The sequence below is a fragment of the Triplophysa rosa genome, linkage group LG17 (genome assembly GCF_024868665.1).
Source record: "Triplophysa rosa linkage group LG17, Trosa_1v2, whole genome shotgun sequence".
Taxonomy (NCBI): domain Eukaryota; kingdom Metazoa; phylum Chordata; class Actinopteri; order Cypriniformes; family Nemacheilidae; genus Triplophysa; species Triplophysa rosa.
The window spans coordinates 10,172,295-10,195,404 of NC_079906.1; the positions used below are offsets into that span (position 1 = coordinate 10,172,295).

General features: G+C 37.9%; 3 protein-coding genes across 5 annotated transcripts; all 3 read left to right on the forward strand.

The window, feature by feature from the left end:
- The first annotated feature begins 40 nt into the window (after positions 1 to 40).
- Positions 41 to 8,460, forward strand: adora2aa (adenosine A2a receptor a). Its single transcript, XM_057357252.1, has 3 exons — positions 41 to 601; positions 2,677 to 3,372; positions 5,630 to 8,460. Exons 2-3 carry the CDS (start codon positions 3,038 to 3,040, stop codon positions 6,630 to 6,632), a joined length of 1,338 nt encoding a protein of 445 aa, XP_057213235.1. The 5' UTR covers positions 41 to 601; positions 2,677 to 3,037; the 3' UTR covers positions 6,633 to 8,460.
- Positions 8,461 to 11,010: 2,550 nt separating this feature from the next.
- LOC130568418 (uncharacterized protein CXorf65 homolog) lies at positions 11,011 to 12,982 on the forward strand. Of its 3 annotated transcripts, none has more exons than XM_057357255.1 (5): positions 11,011 to 11,282; positions 11,571 to 11,657; positions 12,038 to 12,160; positions 12,237 to 12,302; positions 12,507 to 12,982. In XM_057357255.1, exons 1-5 carry the CDS (start codon positions 11,258 to 11,260, stop codon positions 12,635 to 12,637), a joined length of 432 nt encoding a protein of 143 aa, XP_057213238.1. In that variant the 5' UTR covers positions 11,011 to 11,257; the 3' UTR covers positions 12,638 to 12,982. The 3 variants fall into 3 exon arrangements, with proteins under 3 accessions (XP_057213238.1, XP_057213239.1, XP_057213240.1); XM_057357256.1 differs by having other exon boundaries at positions 12,240 to 12,302; positions 12,507 to 12,980; XM_057357257.1 differs by lacking the exon at positions 12,237 to 12,302.
- A 1,146-nt stretch (positions 12,983 to 14,128) lies between these two features.
- upb1 (ureidopropionase, beta) lies at positions 14,129 to 22,974 on the forward strand. The gene is made up of 10 exons (XM_057357253.1): positions 14,129 to 14,682; positions 15,540 to 15,711; positions 15,914 to 16,001; positions 18,690 to 18,784; positions 19,560 to 19,721; positions 20,698 to 20,867; positions 20,943 to 21,024; positions 21,577 to 21,619; positions 22,564 to 22,718; positions 22,861 to 22,974. The coding sequence occupies exons 1-10, from the start codon at positions 14,579 to 14,581 to the stop codon at positions 22,942 to 22,944; spliced, it is 1,155 nt and encodes a 384-aa protein (XP_057213236.1). The 5' UTR covers positions 14,129 to 14,578; the 3' UTR covers positions 22,945 to 22,974.
- The last annotated feature ends 136 nt before the right edge of the window (positions 22,975 to 23,110 follow it).

Genomic DNA, 23,110 nt, shown 5'->3' on the forward strand with positions numbered 1-23,110 from the left:
GATTAACCTAATTTGTCAGGGTTAATTGAGGGACAGGGCTTTTTGGTGTCCTTTGGTTTGTCGTTCTGTTGGGTCGACTTCAACTGTATTGTGTTTTAGAAAAAGTTGGAATTAACGAAAATTTGTAAAGTAACCTTTTTCTTTTCGGCATCATCTGAGTGAAAGCCTTTATGAAAACGAGCCACTTTTAAAGTAAAAACTAAGCACACATTTACCAAAATAAAACCATAGTTTCTTGCCGTCCGCACCTCAGTTGTTTCGTTGATACTCGGGAAGTGTCGTTGATGGCAGGAAGAAACCGCATCAGTACTCAAAGGACTCGTACAGTGTGTAGAGATGCTCGCCCCCGACTTTCGATTGGTCAAGCACGAGCTCTATAGGGGCCCTCGAGGCTGTCATCTCTCAGTAGTAATGTGACTGCTGCCTCTGACAGAACCGGGTCAATCAGCTGACGCCTAAACGCGGCAAATCAAACTTTTTTTGCGGACCACTGAGGAAATACACGCGTTCATTTATCACAATTGGAGGGGTTACATATTTTTGTTTATTGGGTTATTTGTTTTTTATTTCTTCAGTCATCCCGGAGTTATCAAGTCTCGTGGTAAGTAGAAACCAGCAACCAACACATACAAATAAAGTGGTTTAATACGTCGAGAAAATACGGGTTTACGTCAGAATATTGTGATCTGAAGCGCGATTAAACGCTATTTTTAACCCGTTCTGGTGTTAATTCAACATTTAGGTGAGTACAGCTGGACAATTTGTGTTAGTGAAGTGAATAGAAAAGGTCTCCAACTTATATGTACCGTGTTTTAGATACGCGTGTGTTTTTTAAACATGACTCCACTGGCACTTTTTGATGATACAAATATTCTTTATTTACTTTTTTTGCTATTTTTATTAAAGGGATAGTTCACCCCAAAATGAAAATTCTGTCATCATTTAGGCTACTCACCTTCGAGTTGTTCCAAAACTGTTTAAATTTCGTTGTTCTGATGAACATAGAGAAAGATATTTGGAAGAATGCTTATAACCAGACAGATTTTGCCCCCCATTGACCCCAATAACTTTTATCATTTGAACACAAAAGAAGACATTTTGAAGAATGTAGTACAGCAAGTTCTGGGGCACTTTTGACTACCATTGTATTTTTTTCCTACTATAGGAGTCAATGTTGGACAAAATCTGTCTGCCATTTCACAAGGGTCTGCTGTCGAGATGTTTTAGCCCACAGCCTGTAGTATTTTCAATAGTCTCCTACTAACACAAAACACTAAAACCAGAAATCTACTGTATGCTTAAGACAAATAGACTATTGATCAAAGGGCTAATTCAGGTGTTGTGTTTCTTTGATGCTCCATTCCATTGTCATTAAACGTCCACAGATCCATCCAGATCAATGGCTGCGAGGCTGGGCGTCAGGCTGTACTTGTTTATTGTTTTTGTTGTTTTCTAACCTTTTGCTACAAGGACTTTTTTCGACTCCCCCCACATTCAGTTCTTGTCAATGGCAGTCACCTACTCGCATTCCTTTCATGTTTTCGCCGTCTTCCCGTTTCCCGGTTTGTCTTTCAGACACATTCTCGCTGTCCCACCATGGCAGGTTTCCAGATTCCAGTTGCTTTATCTTGTATGTAATCTTTATGTAATCTTGCCGTCTAAATTGTTTGCCATGGAGCCATCATATTGCACATATTCTACGGCATGATAAAAATGTATATTTTTTAAAAAGAAATGTATGTTCAATCGATAAATGTGACCCAGTCTGTGAAAACCAGAATAAAGTCTCATAATCTAATTCTAAGATGAGCATCAAAGTTTGATGTCAACCATGAATTTCACTATAATTTCAATCTTTGACACGGCCTTACTCGGTCAATATTACAGACATCAAGGTTATATTTTCAAAGAAGGTACTTCACATAATGTATGATTTTATGTAGAAAGTAAATCACAAAGGCATTTCACAGGCATGGTCACAATGTTCCCCAATGCCACCTGCCTCTAGCAAAGCAAAGAGCAAATCATGGTTTAAGACTGGGACATAAACGAAACAATAAATATGTTTGGAAATATTGATGAATATTAAAGAACAGATGTTTTGTCTTGTATTCCAGAGGTTAGTAACCTCAGGGTGTTTCTTTCCAGCACTGTGGGAATGTTCCAGGGTAAATAGCCCAGGCTCTCTGTGTTAAGAGCTTAAGAATGACTTCCCATAAACACTAAAACTAAAGGAACGAACCTCTGGCCAGACATCTTACTGAGTATCTGGTAAATGTAAAGCTTGAGATGAATTATCCGCTCAGTTGCCTGTGTGCTCTCACCTGTTTCTATATTCCATAGACTTGTAATGTGTTCAGGTGTAAGACAGCAGTGTAAACCCTTTGTTCTCTCTCTGTTATACTTTGGCATAAATTTGGTTCTGGCATAAGCTCAAAGGTCTCTGCTGTTATATCAAATATCAATGATGATCGAAAATACTGAATATCAGAATCAAAATGATCCTACTTTGATATTTGATATTATACATTACATAAATGGATACTTACTGTGTTTCTTAATTCAATTCTATTTAATTATTTAAAGTTTTTGTCAACATTCTTGTTGCTTTCATCAACCATTTATTGAAATATCACAATTTTCAATATTAAGTTTAATTTTTGTTCTTCTTTGCAGAGGTTTGTGTTCTGGACAGTGACATCATTTCCCAAGGGACACAGTGGAATAGTGGAATAGGAAGACGCATGGAACGATGACTGGAATTTCTGTGAACATTATCTGGTGATTTTAAACCTTGCTGAGAAATTAAAGAAGACCTTCCTTAGTCTAAATTGTAAATGAGAAAATCAACACACCTGGGTCCTATTGGTGATACAAAAGTATTTTCTTACTTTTTTTTACCAATTGAGATTTAAGTATTTAGAAATCTCAGTCTTTTTAAGACTGACTCATAGCCTCCGGTGAGGTGTCTTATGCTTTGGGCTGCAGCTATGGACATTGAGGCGAGGCATCATCGTTTCCGCCCAGCGACCTCACCATGCTGAGCGATGTCTTCGACGTGGTGTACATAACACTAGAGCTCCTGATCGCCCTGCTGTCTATCCTGGGCAACGTGTTGGTGTGCTGGGCTGTGGGACTCAACAGCAATCTCCAGAGCATCACCAACTTCTTTGTTGTTTCGCTGGCTGTGGCGGACATCGCGGTGGGTGTGCTGGCCATCCCCTTCTCCATCTTGATCAGCACTGGCTTTTGTGCCAATTTCTACGGCTGTCTGTTCATCGCCTGCTTCGTGTTAGTGTTGACCCAGAGCTCCATATTTAGTCTTTTGGCCATTGCCATTGATCGCTACATTGCCATCAAGATTCCACTAAGGTGAGTAACGTGGTTTGGATCCTGTAGAAAAGTGTTAAAAAGGATAGTTCACCATAGAATGAAAATTTTGTCTTTAGCCACCCTCATTTTGTTTATATGACTTTCTTCAAAATATGACTTTCTGAAGAAAATCAAGGCTTTATATATAAAGAAAGTGAACAGGGATCCAAAATGACAAAAAGCACCATGAAAGTCACAAAAGAAGTATATACAACTTGTGTTGTAGTAGTGCAAACCCAAATATGAAGCTATAGCAAAATAGAAAATTTAATGTTAATAACAATATAAATATAGTCTTAAACACAAATGCCTGGTTTCACAGACAAGGCTTAAGGCTAGTCCCAGACTAAAATGAATGTTTGAGCTGTCTTAACTGTTAAAACCTTGCCCTGAAATATCTTAAAATATATCAGTGCCATTGTTTTGTCTCAAGATGCACACCAGTAATGTTTTTACATTAACATTTTCATGAAAGCAACTTAAATATCCTAATCTAACTAAGGGTTAGTCCTGGTTTACGCTAAACCCTGTCTGTAAAACCGGGTCAAAATGTTAAATGACTTCATGACTTATAATATAACACAGACATTGTCTGGGTATTTTTTTGTCATTTAAGGCTTAATTCTACAGTAGTCTGTCGTGTTCATTTCATTCACCATTGAATATAGAAAGAGCTTGAACCAATAAAAAATTAAGTTTTGCTGCTTTCCTGTAGCTCAGTGGTTAGAGCATGATGCTATCATGCCAAGGTCATGGGTTTGATCCCAGGGATTGCACATACTTAGAAACAATGTATAGTATAATGCAGTGTAAGTCGCTTTGTATAAAATTGAATTGCATAAATGTGAATGTAAAATGACTTGTTATGTAAGGATGTTGTCAGAACATTCATTTTTGCACATTTATCATATTTAAGGGAGGTTGCAGCTTCTCTGATCCCTAATGGGACCATGTGTCTTGAATCTGCTTATTATTAGATTTTATTGACCATATGTTTCATGTCACCTCTGTGAAATTGTCTTGGCCTGTAGGTGAAAAAATATTTCTCACAGAACAGATCTTGAGTACTTTCCCATCTTCTTCTGTCTGAACATATTTACTATCTCTGATGGTAGAAGACCAACATTGCGGTTTGCCAATTTTGATTATAACCAACCATCTTTACAAAAAATACTTTTTGCAGGTGATAGGCCTGGCCATGTTGGTCCATCAAACCAGCATAAACCAGCCTTGACCTGCATGGAAGTGAATACCAGAGAAACTGGGTCTTTTCAGCAAGGAAATACCCACATGTGGCACAGTTCCCATACGTCGGGGCAAGCGTTCCATTAATCACAGCCACCTTACTAAAATGACGTGAACTTACGAACCCAGCATAGGGACATGCTGTATTCTTCCATCAAACTTCCTATTCCTGGTTATTTTGGGGTGAAAATGATTTAAAAACCTAGCAAGATCCAAACTCCTATTTTGGTGCTGTCTATGACCATAACCCATCATAAATCTGATGTATTCTGGAATATTTTTGCTAATAGTTTTTACAGGCCTCAATATTTCAGTATTTCAATATACAGAAGAGATTGACTCATGTTGATTGTCAATCACAAATCTTTAATTGGATGCCATGTTTCTTTTTTTTTTTAGCTCTATTCAGTATGTTGGGCTATCCCAAAGTATTGCGCATTATACTGGTATAATCTGATTTGGAGTGGTCAGTTCTGCTGGTTTTATTAAGGACATGTGTGAAAGTGTGTGTCTGTGTGTGTTTTTCAATGTCCTGTCGGTCTGTCCCTGAAGCAGGTTATGGGTGGGTGGTGGGGGTTGTTTTCTCTGTGTGCATCAATGAACTTTCACATCTGGAGAATGAGAGAGATAGAGGCCAAAGAACTCAGCTGTTCTCCCACACTGGCCAAAAAGACGCTCTGAAAATAGATTTGTGTTCCAAACAGTGACATTTCCAAGCACATTCCTTCTTTTTAATTGCTCCAATGAGAGGGTTTGGGGGAAATACTGTGAATGGATGCTAGATCCTTGGCGTTGTGGTTATCGCAAGGCTTTTCACGTTGAGTCAGAATTACTATAACTCCATGATTCTAAGATTTAGAGTAAGCCTATCTAACTTTGGTAAATATTGAGGTGCTCTTTACAAATGGTAAACTTAATGTCTCTTTGGAACCTTTAGATGTGCCGTCTAGACAAACTACAGCAAACATTTATAACTGGAGAGTTTAAAAAACATTTTATTTCTCTTTTTCAGATACAACAGTCTAGTAACAGGGCAGCGTGCCAAAGGCATCATTGCAATCTGCTGGGTTCTCTCGGTCATCATCGGTCTGACGCCCATGCTCGGCTGGCACAAAACTTGCTCGGGAGAGTCCGTCAACAGCACCTGTCTGCCCGGCATGATGAAGTGTTTGTTCGAGGAGGTTGTGGTCATGGACTACATGGTTTACTTCAACTTCTTGGCCTGCGTCCTTGTGCCTCTGCTTCTCATGTTGGCCATCTACCTGCGCATCTTCATGGCGGCACGCCACCAACTCAAATGCATCGAGTCCAAAGCCGTGCCGTGCGAGCTCAAGTCCCGCTCCACCCTGCAGAAAGAAGTCCATGCGGCCAAATCTCTAGCCATCATCGTAGGCTTGTTCGCCGTGTGCTGGCTGCCACTTCACATCATCAACTGTTTCACTCTGTTTTGTCCACAGTGCGAACGACCGCCGGTTATTATCATGTACCTGGCCATAATCCTCTCGCATGCCAATTCGGTCGTGAACCCCTTTATCTACGCCTACCGAATACGTGAGTTCCGATACACCTTCCGAAAAATCGTGCGCTATCACGTCTTGGGCAGACGAGAGCCGCTCTCTAGCAACGGGAGCACCCGTACCTCGGCACGTGCGAGCATGGCGGACTCGCTAAGAATTAAAATCAACGGCCTGGTGCGTGACCTCTACGCCGACCAGAGCAGCACCACCAGCAGTTGTGAAAGTGCAGAGCCCGGGCACACGCACAGACCTGTTGGCACAGAAAACTCGATATCAGATAACCAGCCAGTGGTGCTTACTAACACTCACAAGCATCGGGTGGATCCTGTACTAAGACATCTAGAGTCGCCGCTTACCAGAAACAATCAGGTCATTGCTTGCAAGAAGCATACTGTCCTCGATATTAAGGATGGAAGGGATGTATCTTCGCCTCTTCACATCGAATCAAATCTTTTTCTGCAAACAACCCACTGCACTGACCTCACTGACATTTCCTGATAGCTGATACTTTACCATTGATGGATTCTGCTCGTATTTATTTGATACCCTGACAGAATGATGGGTTAAAAATATCAAAGACAAAGTAGAACTTTTGCATTTTAAAGAACTTGGAAGACATTATAGTTATGGTGCAGCTGATCTGATCTGAGTGTCTATATTTTGATATTGTAATGATTGACAATGAAAACGACAAGATGTAAAGGTCAAGACAGAAGAGGTGTAAGGCGCTTCATGCAAACCCTTTTTATGAAAGATTCTGGCTCAGATTACTAGGACGCTGTCTTGTTATGGTTGGAAAGCTTAAATGAAAAACTGCATTAAAGGTCCAGTGTGTAATTTTTTGGAGGATCTATTGACAGAAATAAAATATAATATACACAACTATGTCTTCAGAGGTGTATAAAGAGCTTACGCAATGAAGCGATTTATTACCTTAGAATGGGCTATTTCTATCTACATACACCGTGGGTCCCCTTGCATATAATTCGCCATGTTCTGTCAGCCGTCGTAGTGTTTCGAACGGGAGGGGGAGGGGTGGAGTGAAGTGAGCAGTTGGTTGCAATTCGCAACCTTGCAGCTAGATTTCACTGACTGGGCCTTTAATGGAACATCAACTATTTGCACATGAATCCAAAGTTTAACATGCACAAACACCTTAAAACCACTGATTAAAGAGGCAAATTGTGACAGCATAAATAAACCACCACTGTAACCAAAACCTGCACCAATCACGAGGCAATTACAAAAGCGTCAGAATGTTTTGCTTGTGTAAACATCTTGTCTGAGTCAGTTGGTAAAATCCAGACTATGTCTGGCACAGTTCCTGAGTATTTGGTACAAATGATCTGAATTGATCTGTTCAGTGTTATTTTGGCGTGAGGCTAGCACAGCATTGCAACATATAGCAGTGCATGTGCTAAGTAAGGATGTGGCTATAAGTGTTAACTTGAGCTCTATGATGCGATAGTATTGCTTTTTTTCTCAATTTTGTCAGATTTTTTTTCTAAATTTAAACGTAATGCTGCCCGGTCGGTGTTGATAAATTATCATTTGCTTGTGTTTTTGTGCTAATTCTGTCTGTCATGATGTACGAGTAAGAGATCAGGTTGTTCACTGCTGAACAGCAATGAAGCAAAACATTTTCTTCTAACACATGAATAAAATTACTCGGCTGCATATGGACGGCTCTTATCGAATAACTGGACTGGACATACAGTTCCCTGATTACATTACGTCTTTAAAAAGACTACAGTTTGTATAATAAATGAAGATGTTTATGTGAAATTTGATTAATACTTCAGTCTGTCAAACCAAACAAGTGGTATTTGTCATGACTGAGTCATGTCAGACTAAATTCTAGCCAAGGCAAAACTCATTATGTGTCTCTGAACTTTTTCTTTTGACAGTTCCTGTCTTTAATGCATATTTTTTTGTTTGGGTACTATTCTAGCATTTTGATAACATTTACATTTAGTCATTTAGCAGACGCTTTTATCCAAAGCGACTTACAAATGAGGTGAACAATTATAACACACAGTTATCAGCAAGTTACACCATCAAAATAATGCATTTTGATTGTTTTTGTTCTGATTATATTTTGTTTTTTAAGTTGAGCAAACTTAGCTGCTGGGTTGAATTCATGCAATTTTCAAAAAGTCTTATGCTTTAAATGATTTTGGCCATCCACCATTTGCCCTCTTCCCAGCATGCACGGGTGCATTAATGATTAATATCATACATATAAATGATGAATATGTTTGAGAAGTTTGACTGTTTTATCTAAATTGTTGCTGTTGAGTGTTTGAGTAGATTCATTTTTTTAGTGTTTATGTAAAAATTATTTATGTGGTGTCATTAAAGACAAGCACTTTTTTCATAACATTTATATATTTAATTGAAAACAAACAAATGAAGCATATAGTGTTAAACTATCTAAAACCACGTAAATAAAGAGATCGAAAAAAGAGAACTAATAAAAGCATTTAAAAATAAATATAATGAAATAAAACCCAAAATATCTGAATTATACTCTTAAAAACCTCATACCTTAATTCTTCTTACAGTATACAGCTTCAACAAACGGACATAGGTCTAATTGATTTGTTTATACTAATGCTTTTTTTGTAAACTGACTGCATGATTTATTGTTAAAATATCGCTAAAACTGTGTGTACTGTACGTGCTCAAAGAAACGATCAAATAATGATGGATTTATATTGTAACTCGTGTATTTTAATTCAAGCGTAAAGAAACAGGCTGTTATATGATTTTTCTTCCAAAGATGGGAGATTCGCAGACACAGAGAAATGAAGTGGCTATCCCTAGAGAGCGCTCCTCTTGGGTTGTGCTCTATCACACGCTGAAGGGTCTTATAAATCCTAACATTTTATTTTCCCAGACTTTCCCCAAGTCCCGAAAGATTCCAGGTTAAAAAGGGTGCACTAGCAGTCTCCAGAGACCTTTTGAGATATCTGGAGTATTTTAGGCTAGTGTTCTTCTAAACTGAGCTCAAGATATGATACAGTGAGACCAGAGTGTGTCATATCAAAAGCAGACAAAAATATTGTTGTGGCTTAAAGATCAAGGGTGGCTATGATTCTGACACATTTGATAAGTTAAAATCATTATAGAGAAGGAGTTACTAGATAATAAAGCCCTCAGTGAGTTGACACAACTGATGACGTGAACAATAAGTGCAATTTGTGCAATAAACCTCTCCGTCAACGTTGAACAAATGTCCAAGTCCTTGTTTTTGTCTGCTATAGTATATCCATAGATGGGTATACTGTGAAAGTGATGCTTGTTTCACGGTGAAAGAGATAAATCCTCGTATGTAGAAACATGGTACGCCACACATTTAGCTTTTATTGAGGGTGAAAAAGCTCAGCAAACAAGCTGATTGGTTTAATCTTTGACATAAAGGTTGTAGAGGGCTTCATATCACATGTAAAGTTGGGAAAAATATCTGTTGATGAAGCTGATGATGTTTACACACCGATAACATTTTGTTTCTGGAAAGGCAATGAGGGAGCGTTGCATTCTGAGGAGTGTAGAAAAACTAATGGCTGAAATCTGAAGCTTATGCCTGTGTTGTCATGGAGTTGCTGTCTGTTTCGTAAAAGCTGTCACTGCCCAGATTGGGTATCAACCATAATGTCATAAAATAACATAGATGGGAATATACAATGCCAACACAATACAGTATATACCATATGAATATAAAGTCTTTTGCTCAAGGGTTACTGTACAATTACGTCTGGCACAATTTTGTAATGTGCATTTTAACATTATTAATCACTGAAATCATTTACTTTATCCAGGGTTTCCCAAACGCAGGGGGTTTGTGAGTTCATATGTGACCCTGGACCGCAAAACAAGTCTTAAGCATAGCACGGGAAAATTTTTAGTGATAGCCAAAAATACATTGTATGGGTCAAAATGATTGATTTTTTCACAATATTTAGATTTTTTTGCATCCTCAGATTCCAGATTTTCAAATAGCTGTATCTCGACCATATATCGTCCTATCCTAATAAACCAAACATCTATGTAAAGCTTATTTTTTCAGCTTTCAGATGATGTAAAAATCTAAATTTCTAAAAATTAACCTTAAGACTGGCTTTTTTGTCCAGGGTCACATATATAGACTGCATATAGAAGTCATATAAAAGTGAAATGGCAAGGAAATGCTACAGGTTAAATAATAACAGTAGTTATGTAAAATATTACTGAAAGAAACTTTAAAACAGATAAAGAATAAATATTTAACATGCAAATGTGCCATTTAATTAATTGAAATAATTATTTCAAATCTCAGCTGGTACGTCAAAAAGGTTCAGCTGACAAATAAGTTTGAAAAGCCCTGTTTTAGACCTAAAAAGCTAATGTGTTTGTCACAAAACAGTTTACACCTGTATTTTGACCATTTAAATTGCTCGTCTTCACTAAAAATGCCTCTTAATACCAGGTGTGACAGTCTAAATCATCTGCAGTGGACTGATTCTGTCTTTGGAAGTGAACCATGACAACGTGCTCTTGTGCTCATGTGCTCTTGTTTTAGATCTTGTGCTTCTCTCTGAAGAGATATTTTTAAACAAATCATTTGTATAGCAACAGACATTTAAAAAAATGAATTGCGGTTTGTCAACCTCTTTCAAGGCTACCTTCGTTGCAGGCTTTTTTTTTAGAAGTAATATATTTATTCATGAGTAGAAAGGACTTGTGTTTATTCTCAAAAAGACCATATATTTATTCAACAAGACATGAGAACGGATGAGAACCTGTCTATCTGTGTACTGGCTCCATGGAGACAAATAAGACCAGTCTGCTTCATAAACAACAGCCCCTTTTCTAATCTCCTTTCAAGGGTAGAGAGAGAGAGAGAGAGAGAGAGAGAGAGAAACAAAACATAAGTAGGCTTAAAAAAAACACTTTTTTTATTAACTACTGCAGTGCTCTTTAGCATTCCTCATAAAACAGGGCTGTAGTCAACGACATTTAACTGCGTTTTATTTCGGCACTGTCTGAACAGACCAGGTTCATTACCGCAAAGCTGCTGTGAGAACATTGTGCGATTTACCAGCTAAAATGTTATCAGGAAAGTGAATGTTCTTCACATCGAGATGTTTGTGATTGTGATGTTGGATGGTAAGTGCAGGATAATTGATATCTCTTCTGTTAAGTGTGGTACAAAACTTTTAAAATGTTGTTTAACCTTAACTCATTTGTAAAACCATTTTGTAAAACTTTGTTAAAGAAGTATTTGGGTTAACTCTTATTTTTTAAGTATATTACTGTAGCCTACGGTTTATTAGTAATCATTTAAAGCCTAAACGTTTCATTGTTTTGAGAAGATTTATGTAAAACAATTCTTATATTGGTTTGCTTAAAATGTTTTCAGTGCTGTAAAATTTCCTTCAATACTTTTTTCCACAGAGGGACGGGAGCAGCTTTTGAACCTAAATTGCTGGATTATAAACTTTGTCTATTGTCTTAAAGCGAAATGCGGTCTGGATCTGGAAGGTAAATAAAATAAATGTTTATTTTTTCAGTAGAATTAAACAACATTTTTGGAAAAATGTTGCTTGCTTAGTTGTGCAAAACTAATTATCATGATCATGATGCTAGGAGGTCGTGGATGGTTGTCAGGTTGCTATGCGGTTTGCTGAGATGTTCTGGGTGGTTTCAGTTTAAGATTAATAAAAAGTTATATTATATTTAACAAAGTAACAGCATACCTCTCAATAAGATGCATGGTTTGAGGTACATATACTGTATGTCTGATCATGATGTACTTCTATACACAATAGTTGTAGTGACATCTCCCTCAGGAAACGCCACTTCAAATAAAATACACAATTATTTACTTGTGTATTGATCTAACCAAGAGCTGTTCTCTGTAGAGAGTGTGGATTTGATGGACAGAGATGGTAAGCTGATGAACCTCACAGAGAGAGCGCAGAGCACTGACCTTGTCAGCAGTGTGCTGAAGGAGAGAGAAACTTATATTCCAGTACGCGTGTCACGTGAGTTTTCATGTTCATTCATTAAAAGCAACTGGGAATTGAGTCAAATGAATCAAGTCATTCACGTTCTCTTCAGCAGGTGCTGAAGGACCTAAGTATTCTGCAATCTTTGAATATGGGACATGTCACCCTGAGCTAGCAGGCAATGCATTCATAAATTATTATTAAGGAACCGACAACAGTGTCTTTCAGCACAAAACAGTGCTTGTTGTTCTGTTTTTCTGAACTTTTTCAATGCATCCATTAAAAAATGTTTAATGCTTTACAATATATTACACACACAATGTTTTTATATGTTAGCTGTTGTCACTCTCTGTAATGCAATCTTTGTTTCTGCTCGTTTTAGAGGTCCTTAGAAAACTGTTAAATCCTTCAAAGGAACGAGACAAAAGGGGCGGAGCGTCAAAGAAGGGAGGAGTCAGTCAAAGCCGCATTAAAGCTGCTGTCAGAAAGAGCATAGCAATTCCTAGGAGCTGAAAATATACTTATACTCTCTTTCATTGTTTTACAACATTAAAACATTTATGTATGCAATTCATTTAATTCCTTTTTCCCCACAATGCACAATGGCAACAAAAACATACTGATACCCCTTTAAACACCTGTTTGTTGCTGTGCAATATATTGGGCTATACATTTTGAGGGGCAGTGGCCGAAACAAACAAAAGGCACTAAGTGAGAAGACAGCACACGCTCTTAGAAATGTCTTTCTACTTATCACACTGTAGCACTCAGTAAGTATATAAATCTATATTTTATATTGTAATATGTTAAGGTACGATGTTCAAAACATTTATAGTAGCAATACAGCATTTTCACAATAATGGTGATTTGTTTAAATTTCAAACATTTTTCAACATTGTGATATTTACATTTATGCATTTGGCAGACGCTTTTATCCAACATGACATACATTGCATTATACTATACATTTGTTTCTGAGCATGTGCAATCCCTTGGATCGAACCCATGACCATGGTGTTGCTACTGCCATGCTCTAATCACTGAGCTACAGGAACTATTCCAAAAGCAATTGTACTGACAGGTACGCCCACCTTACGTGCGTATACATTTGGGGGGTCTTAGTCAAATCATACCACGAACTGACGTAGATTTGTGGGGGTGTGGTTACACGAGGCATTTCAGGCAGGTCCGGGTGAGCATTCGCTTTTAGATAGAATGCATCTTTTAAATCTACTTAGATTTTGCAATTTTACGTGTCTAACACATGCATGGGCAACTTATAAGTAACACGCCAAAGACACATAAAGACACGTATTCACACCATATGACCCCTTTAATAAAATGTTATTTATATGATATATGTTATAGATTACTGGTTTCAACTAAGAAAATAGATAATGGGAAATGTAGTGCACAGCAGTTACAGTGCGACAAACTGTCAGCTTTGAAGGCATTTTCTACAAAGTGTGCCAATAACTGCAAATTTGGTGTTATTTATACCAGATCGATACAACAATTTTGATTTGATTTTCATTTTCTTATGAGAACATGGATATTTTGTACAAGTTGTTAGCACCAATAATAGAAAACCAGGAGCAAAACATTACAAACAAAAATACAAAAAACAAACGATCAAATTATTAATTCTGCGTATCAAGCACTGTCTGTAATGTGGATAATGTCCAGTCCTTACAGTGATGGGATGAACTTCTGAAACTGTCGTCTTCACTCAAGCGTGCGGACAGAGACTGTCTGAGAGTGATCCTGGGCCTGGGGAGCGAGCGGGAAAAACACGGAGCGGATAAAAGCGGAATCAGATGATGTTTAGCGGAGTGTTAACAGACGTATTTTAGCGGGGATCTTGAATGGATGCCTGCCCGGGGGCGGGGTCAGCCGGCGCCCTCCAGGCTCCCGATATATATATATATTATATAGGCTGATTTTAAACCACAACATTCCCAAACTTACAACATTAAATTGGGAGTTTCGTGTATTGGCCTGCAGTAGTCTATATTAAACTTTTTGTCCTCCCTGTAGTTCATGTTAAATAGTCGTGAATCAATATTTACACGTGCGAATATTTCATGCAATCGCTTATTTAATATGAGGTCATAAAACTGTGAATAATGTTGAATTACAGTATGTCACACCGCAGTAACTGGACTTTCCAAAAACGTCTTGAAATACCTCTATGTGTTGGATTTAACCTGAAACTAGTCAGTCCTGCCATACCTTTGGCCTGAATACCGTTTGGCAGCTGGCTTTGTAACAGACGAAACAACCAAAGGTAGGCTATATAGACCAGAGACCCCTTGGACTTTCACTCATGTTAAGATTGCATAAGAACTAGAAAGGCAGAGTTGAAAATGTGCTGGTTAAACTGTAATGTGAAGGGGGGTAGAAGCGTCCGTTCGTCCTGCAACCTGAGCGCAAGACATAAGACGATAGCGCAAAATGTCTGGAAAAGAGTTTGAATCTCTAGAGGAAATATTGGAAGCGCATTTACCTGAGGCAGAGCTCAAAGATGTCAGGACACTGCTGTTCGGAAAAGAGCTGAAGTAAGTTACTGACTCTTCACTTTCACTTCAACGTAACAACTACAAATCCCAGGCTTCCAATATAACGTGAATGAAACGGTGCCAACGCACGCTACCGCTGACGTTAATTTGATGAATATGCAACATTGAAACAACAGGCCAACTTTATCTTGACAAACAGGCTATTCAGAGTTGGCAAACTTCGACCAGTAAAAAAGTTTTCAGTAGATTTTTTTAAATTATAGTAACCCCTGAAATTGCTCGTGTTAGTAAAAGTGTAACTGAGTAGGCACATTTTTTTTTAAGTGCACAGACTTTGACCATAAGAACGTAACTCACGTTGTTGGTGGAAATTTAGACATGCTCGACTGTATTTGTTTTCTTACGGCTGTTCCTTAGTATTTGTAAACTATTTTTGTTTCATTGTCTTCAACCCCTGCCAAAATCAATAGAAAACATATAAATAATGAATTAAATTTGTGTAGTGTGTTTTAGTCCTTATTCCAGTAGGGTCCCATCGGCCAGATAACATCTTACCAATAAACCCAACACATAGAGACCACCAGAGATCAATGGAGATTCCATTAATACAATTGCCATTATAGCCATTAACTCCATTAGAATGTCTGTAATGGTTTCTGTTGTTTTTTTTAGCAAGGTAATTCGTTAAATGTTCAAGAAATCACAAAAAAACCCCACAATAATTAAGGTTGATATAACAGTGGATTGTCATTCATAACAACAGCCTGAAGTTCAAGCAAACATTTTAACATACTTTTACATATTTGTTTGACGTTTCATAATGCTTAACAGTTCATCAGCTTGTGTCAGGTAAAAACATTACATTTCTTAATAGGACTTTAATATGTGCTTTTCAGGAAGCTGGACCTTCCCCAGAGTGCAATAGATGCAGCAGTGGATAAAGAGTTTGATCTGAAGGGTTATGTGTTTGAAGCTACGCCAGAGCAACTCAGACCACCCAGGACTGTCTGCGTGGGACTCATTCAAAACAAGATAGTCCTACCCACTGATGCTCCTGTGCTTGAACAGGTGAGTTCTTACTTGGAGCAATTCAGTAAAGGTCTTACTCCCAAGTTCACGGTTGATTTACAGTCGGGTACATGTTACTGCCCAGGCCCATGTGTATATTTAATAAATGTTCTAAAACAAATTCCCATTATGCATCGGACTAATCTGAATATTCTGCACTATTGTTATCTCTTGACTTTAAAGTCTAATATTGTTTTCATAGATCACAGCCCTGCACAAGCGAGTGGGTGACATGGTAGAGGTGGCGGCTATGTGTGGCGTCAACATAGTGTGCTTCCAGGAATGCTGGAGTGAGTATGCAAACGCACACCCACACATGCAAAATAAGCCATGTAGGACTTTCTCAAAATATGCATCTGAAATGTGAAGTATTTAACTTCATGTGTTAAATACGACATTCTTTTTATTTATTTTATTTGTGAGACTGCTGTTGTTCTTTTTTTTGTCTTAAATTGGTGAGATCACACCCAAGGCAGTGTTCACAATCACATGCACGTTACATCATAAAACATATCCTCCTTAAAATCTGTTTACTACACTAATCCTATCACATGCATGCTGAAACAGCAATGAATAAAAATAGGGGTGTCAAACTGAATGTTTATGTTTATATAATAGGATATGTAAAATATATAAATACACAAACATGCATGTATATATTTAAGAAATATGTGTAATATTTACATTTATACATAATATAAATTATATTTAAATGTATATATACCCTCCTACGACCTGGCGTCCACATATGTGGACATCACATTTTTGGTTGAGTGCACGATAATACTTTATTCTGTGTAACTGGAAACTGTTGTTCACAAACGTGGACACTTACACTGCCATCTGGTGGTGTCAGAAGAGAAAAAAACTTTACATAAAAATTTCAAGATGGCGGCAAACACATCTGAAAAATGAAGGCAGCTACAGCAGCCAAAACGTCCACAAGGTAAAAAATGTAATAACATGTCATTGTTGCTTCTTGTTAAGTTATGCATAGTAGTGTTGTATGATTAATATGGCATGCAAATTTGACAAATTTTTGCAACAGTAAAGATTTACTATGCCTCTAAACTTGATGTCCACATATGTGGACAATGGGACTTTGCTAAGTTGAAAATGTAAATATGTATAAAAAAATTCAAATAACTGTGAAAACATAGTTTGGATCTGTTAGAAAACATCAATTTACACAAGGACTGCAAGCAGTACAACGGGGCCAAGCCCACACTTTGCCCACACTTTACCCAGTGTGCCCACAGCATTCCCACACTTCCCCCAGTGTACCCACAGCATTCCCACACTTCCCCCAGTGTACCCACACACAGCCCACACTTCCCCTAGTGTACCCACACCCAGCCCACACTTTCCCTAGTGTACCCACAGCATGCCCACACTTCCCCCAGTGTACCTACAGCATGCCCACACACAGCCCACACTTCCCCCAGTGTACCCACAGCATTCCCACACTTCCCCCAGTGTACCCACAGCATTCCCACACTTCCCCCAGTGTACCCACAGCATTCCCACACTTCCCCCAGTGTACCCACAGCATTCCCACACTTCGTACCCACAGCATTCCCACACTTCCCTCAGTGTACCCACAGCATACCCACACTTCCCCCAGTGTACCCACAGCATACCCACACACAGCCCACACTTCCCCCAGTGTACCCACAGCATTCCCACACTTCCCCCAGTGTACTCAGGCTGTTAATAAAATTAATTTGTACTTTATTACACAATGGTGTCTTGATTGTTTTCTGTGGATACAGACCGATTGTCCACATATGTGGACATCGTTTTTTTCAAAAAGAGCTTCATGTTCAAATATAATATCTGGTTATTATATGTATTGGTTCCTCCTAACCCCAAATAGCTAGAAGAAATCTAAAATGCAAGCCAAACCAAAGCTCGGGTCTTAGGAGGATACAGTATATTTATGTAAATATTTGTTATATATACATGTATGTGTGTTAATCGCAATGTATTATATAAACGCAAACATTTATTTTGGAGTCAATTAATCGATTTGACAGCACCAATAAAAACATTTTTAACATCAAGATTTTAAGGTAAATTGTTTATAAATGTGAGATAAAATGTATATTTTTTGTGTATTTAACCACTAATATATTATTAGGTATGTAGTCCACAATTAATATGAATCCATAAAGGCTGCAATATATAATAATTAAATGATTATAGAGATGATTTATATATTTATTAATAAATAGGTATATGATTTATTTGTAAGATCTGACAAGTCGTACTGCAGTATTGTTTTTGATTCAGCTGCTTGTTGTAAACGGTTTCCTGCTGTCTTCAATCCCATTACTGAGCTTATTAATGAACACTGTACAAGAATTGTAAGACATCTTGACCTCCAATGATGTAACATGCTCGTGATGACATCAGCAGGATCTGCTTTACATCAGCAGAGCATTGCAACGGGGCTGTGCTGAGGAACTTTAAGCGGTTCTCGCAGTTTCTCTGTTTGTGTTGGCTGTGGGGATGCGTGCTTGATGAAACAGAGTCACATGCCTCAATAATAAACTCTCTATGGATCCCAAAGGTCATTCGAGTCCCTGTGGGACCCATTCGGTCCAATCGCCCAAGCTTGAACCCCCTTAAGCGCCACCCCACGTAAACCCTCGACCCCTCGTATTCTCAGCGCTTATATGACTTCCTGTGTTTCCATGCAAATCTATGTTGCATGTTTGCTTTGATAGTCATTTGTAAATGCCATGTAAACAAGAATAGTTTTACCCAGCTCTAAACAAAACAAAAGAAGAAAGATAAGGTAATAAACATATCCGTTTGACTTCCTCATCCTCCTTTTTAGCAAATAAATCAGTTTTATTGGACACCCAAAGTCAGTTTTGAGAAATTGTACTGACGTAAACAAACATTAAATCTTTGAAAATGAAATCAAGAAGTATCATTTCCTTTCACGTCTGTTCTTTGTCCAACATCCGTAGCAATGCCTTTTGCTTTATGTACACGAGAGAAGGAACCCTGGACAGAATTTGCAGAATCAGCCGAGGATGGCCTTACTACCCGCTTTTGTATACAGGTAGGAAGTTAGAAAATGGATAAATGGATGTCCCCATAATCTGATTCATTTTTTATTTTTTAAGCTTTGTATACCAATATTATTTCTAATTCTAAGACATTTGTTTTAAATAAAATTAAAATATTATAATTAAATTATAAAAAATATTTATTTATAAAATAAAACATCTATTTTATACAAAACATAATATAAAAATGATATTAAAATTACATATTAAAATAATTGTTTTAAACATGGGTACCCCTAATATTTATCTGTTCACCCCACCAATTTTAGACTAGGTCATATTTCCATTAGCATGGAATTATTCTGTTCCCCTGTGAATTAATTTATGAATGTCCCAGTATATTGTGAAGGGAGTTACTTATCAATTTGAGTCATGTGTGTCTTACTACATGTAGTAATGTGCAGCTGTTGTGAGATTTGTGATTTGTTAATGGAAATAGCAGGAGGTTAATTCCAGATAGGGGAAAAGGACATACTGACCATAGCATGAGCCACAGACCGATGAGCAATGCAGCACGTAACTGTGAAATCTTCTGACACACATCTCTGCTTAAGGAAATAGATGCTCACTGTCTGCTTACAGATGGAGCACAACTGTCATTTGACAAATACGTCAGACGATTAAATGTTTAGCGCACTACTATTACTATTACTGTCTTTCTGGAAATTGTCCTGTAAATCCACAATGTTTCCATGATATTGACCGCTCCTTGCTTGTAACTGCCTAGTTGTTTCACAGAAGCAATTGCATTCATTTTCATGTTTGCAGCTGGCCAAAAAATACAACATGGTGGTGGTGTCTCCCATCTTGGAGAGGGATGAGGCTCATGGTGGAACGTTGTGGAACACAGCGGTGGTGGTGTCCAATAATGGCAATGTTCTGGGCAAATCACGGAAGAACCACATTCCCCGTGTGGGAGATTTCAATGAGGTCAGTGTCACCTTCTCCAGTCAAATAACACAGCTACAGTGTCATTCTGTATTTTAATAGTAACACTGCAAAAAACGAAATCAGCGGTCAACTCAAAATGTCTTGACTTGTTGCATTGCATCTGAATTTTTCAATAGCTTAGTCGCGGTTTCATAATATGTATCTCTTGTGGCAGCAGTCTTTTCAACAGCTGTTTGTAAAATGTAAAAATAGAAATTGTATTTTTTATATATATTTTTAACATAATATTACCACCAGTGTAGTGTTTGATGGGATTCTGTGTTGTGCTGGTGTTATGTTTTTAAACGTATTTGGTGATGTGATATACAACATCAAAAAAGAAATCGTATAATCTCAGTTGTAATAACATTTAACTTGTCAGACTTAAAAGTGACCAAAGTGTGTGTGCGCTTGCACACGTGTACCCTGCCGGGCTGTTTATCTGTTACATGTTTTTCTCTTTGATCCATTCCACACTGTGACAATGTTCATTACACTAATCTCTAATACAGGAAATGTGCCCACTCCGTTTTCTTGGAACACGAGCCCTAGTGTACCTGTAGAAACCAGATGGCACACACAAACACACAGCTTTATTCTCATGCATTCAGTAAAATTAAAATGAATCTTTTATGCATTCATGTTAATCCATGTGAGAAATGTATGAAAGGTTTCCATTTGAAGAACACCACAGTGATACCATGAAAAGACCATTTTAGGCCTTATTATGAATTATTATTATGAATTTCCATGCTGGTTTATGTTTGTTTGGTGCTGGTCTAACAAAATACTAAATGAAAAAGTAATTATTGAAAATTTTTTAACTTTTGTTTTTTAATTAAAATAAACCCTAAGCTTTTTGTGTTTTATAATTTAATGATTTAAATAGTTAAATGAAATAAATAATATATATTCCAATTTATTTCATCTGCATAAATCATTTGTTAAACTGATGCTGTTTCCTTCCTCTAAACAGTCGACATATTACATGGAAGGCAACACAGGCCACCGTGTTTTCCAGACACAGTTTGGAAAGATTGCTGTTAACATCTGCTTCGGTCGACATCACCCTCTGAACTGGTTCATGTACAGCATGCACGGGGCAGAGATCATATTTAACCCCGCAGCTACGGTTGGAGCTCTCAGGTATCAGGTTGTACTCTTCTCATGGGAATAACACGGGCCCGTATTCCTCATACTGATGCTAGTGTTGCGTTACAGTGAACCAATGTGGCCAATCGAGGCTAGAAACGCTGCCATTGCCAACCACTGCTTCACCTGTGCCATCAATCGCGTGGGCACGGTATGTTTCACCTGCTCTTTAAAAACTGCACATAAAGTACCAACTAACTGTGTATGAGAATGTTTAAGATTATCAAGGCTTTAAAAACATGCTTACTAAGACGTCCCAGGACATTTCCTGCTTGTCCCAACCATGCACTATTTATACTGATCATATCACAACCACAGCTTAAGTAAACTGGACATATGAGATAAATGATCTAATATAATTAGAGACGCACATGCAAATCATTTAAAAGGGATTATATGCCAAACTACAAATAATGTTACACAGATGCAAAAACAAGATCACGCAAGTGTTTTTTTGTTTTTTTTGTTTAGTGGAGTCTGGTCTCTGTTAATGGTTATAATGTCTTAGAGGGATGACTTGTATTCTCAAAGGTAGATACAGTAAACCAATTAACTTTAAATTGGTTTAAATGGAGATGGTTCCTACAATTTGTTATGCAAGTTCCACATGTCTGGGGGTTTAGATGTGTTTTCTGCTGCCCTCTGCTGCTGTTTCTGAGTAACGCATGTGTCACTGAGCCTTGATATCTCTTGTCTTTTCCAGGAGTATTTCAAGAATGAATTTACATCTGGGGATGGAAAAAAGGGTAGCTATCCTTTTATTTCATGTGTGCATGTTGCATTTGTATTTCTTTTCTACGTGCTTGTATGTGTCATATGTGTAACATGAGTTCCTTTATACAGTACATGAGTTCACCTAACTCTTTCCCAGAGTTCAGTGTCTCGTACTGCCAGGATCACCATATCTGTCTGTCAGTCTAGCATCTTTATGAGTGACTAGGTGAGAACAGGTGACCATGTACGGGGGTGTCGTGTGCCTAAAGTTTGAGTCACTGCCTTGCTCTCCCTTTCAGCACTCATTACTATTGCATAAGCCTTCAAAGTGAATATGAAGTTCCCTCTCCTGTTTAACATGCACAACTGGTAACATGACCTGTGTCACACAGGCTCACAAACACGTCTGGGGACACTTCTAATGAATAGGGTAGAAAAATTGAGAAAACAGCATTCTGCCATGAAGTTCCATGGATCCAAATTATGAGTCCCAGGTTTTAAAAATGTGGGAAAAGCACACAGCAAATTAATTTTGGTTTGGTATTAAAAACTAGGAAAATAAACAGTTTTTCTACAAAGAAACTTAATCACCACCAGATTATGGGGTGGACTAGTTACTTTACATGATAGTTTAATTATTAGTTAACAATAGCTTATGTAACATATTTAAGTTATAAGAATAGCTCACCCAAAAAGTCATTCCAAACCTTTCTTTCTTTAGCAGAACACAAGAAGATATTTTTTTAAGAATGTTGGTAACCAAACAACACTGGCTGCATTGACTTCCATTGTACAGACACAAAACCACTGAGACATTTCTCAAAATATCTTCTTTTGTGTTGAGTCACACATAGATTTTGAACGACATTTTTATTTTCGGGTGACCTATCCCTTTAATTTTCCTTCTAAAGCTCAGGAGAAAGTGCTGGGCAGCAGTTTATTTCACCTTTGACTTTCTTTGGGTATCTGTCTACAGCACATCATGACTTTGGTCACTTTTATGGCTCCAGCTATGTAGAGGCACCGGATGGCAGCAGAACCCCAGGATTATCCAGAACCCGTGATGGGCTGTTGGTTACAGAGCTGGACTTGAACCTCAATCGGCAAATCGCAGACAAATGGAACTTTAAGGTAGGCAAAAATCAAGATAACACTTGTTGATATTAAGACATGGACTCATGTCTTAACACAGGTCTCATGTCCTGTGGATATTAAACAGGACTAGATCTATATGTCTGTGAGGCATTTACATGTACGAACCATCTCTCCATAGATGACCGGGAGGTATGAAATGTATGCGGAGGAGCTCGCCAAAGCTGTTCGGCATGACTTCAAACCCAATATTATTAAAGAGTGAGAATGTCAGAAAAATGTGAGAACCTGAACCGCCAAACTCTACATTTCTGAGCCTGAAGGAGAACCACACAATACTTATCGCTTTACTTGAATTTTATCAGATGACTGCATAATTTATGCATTTTATTATTTAATTTAAAGTCAATAACAGAAATAGACATTTGAAT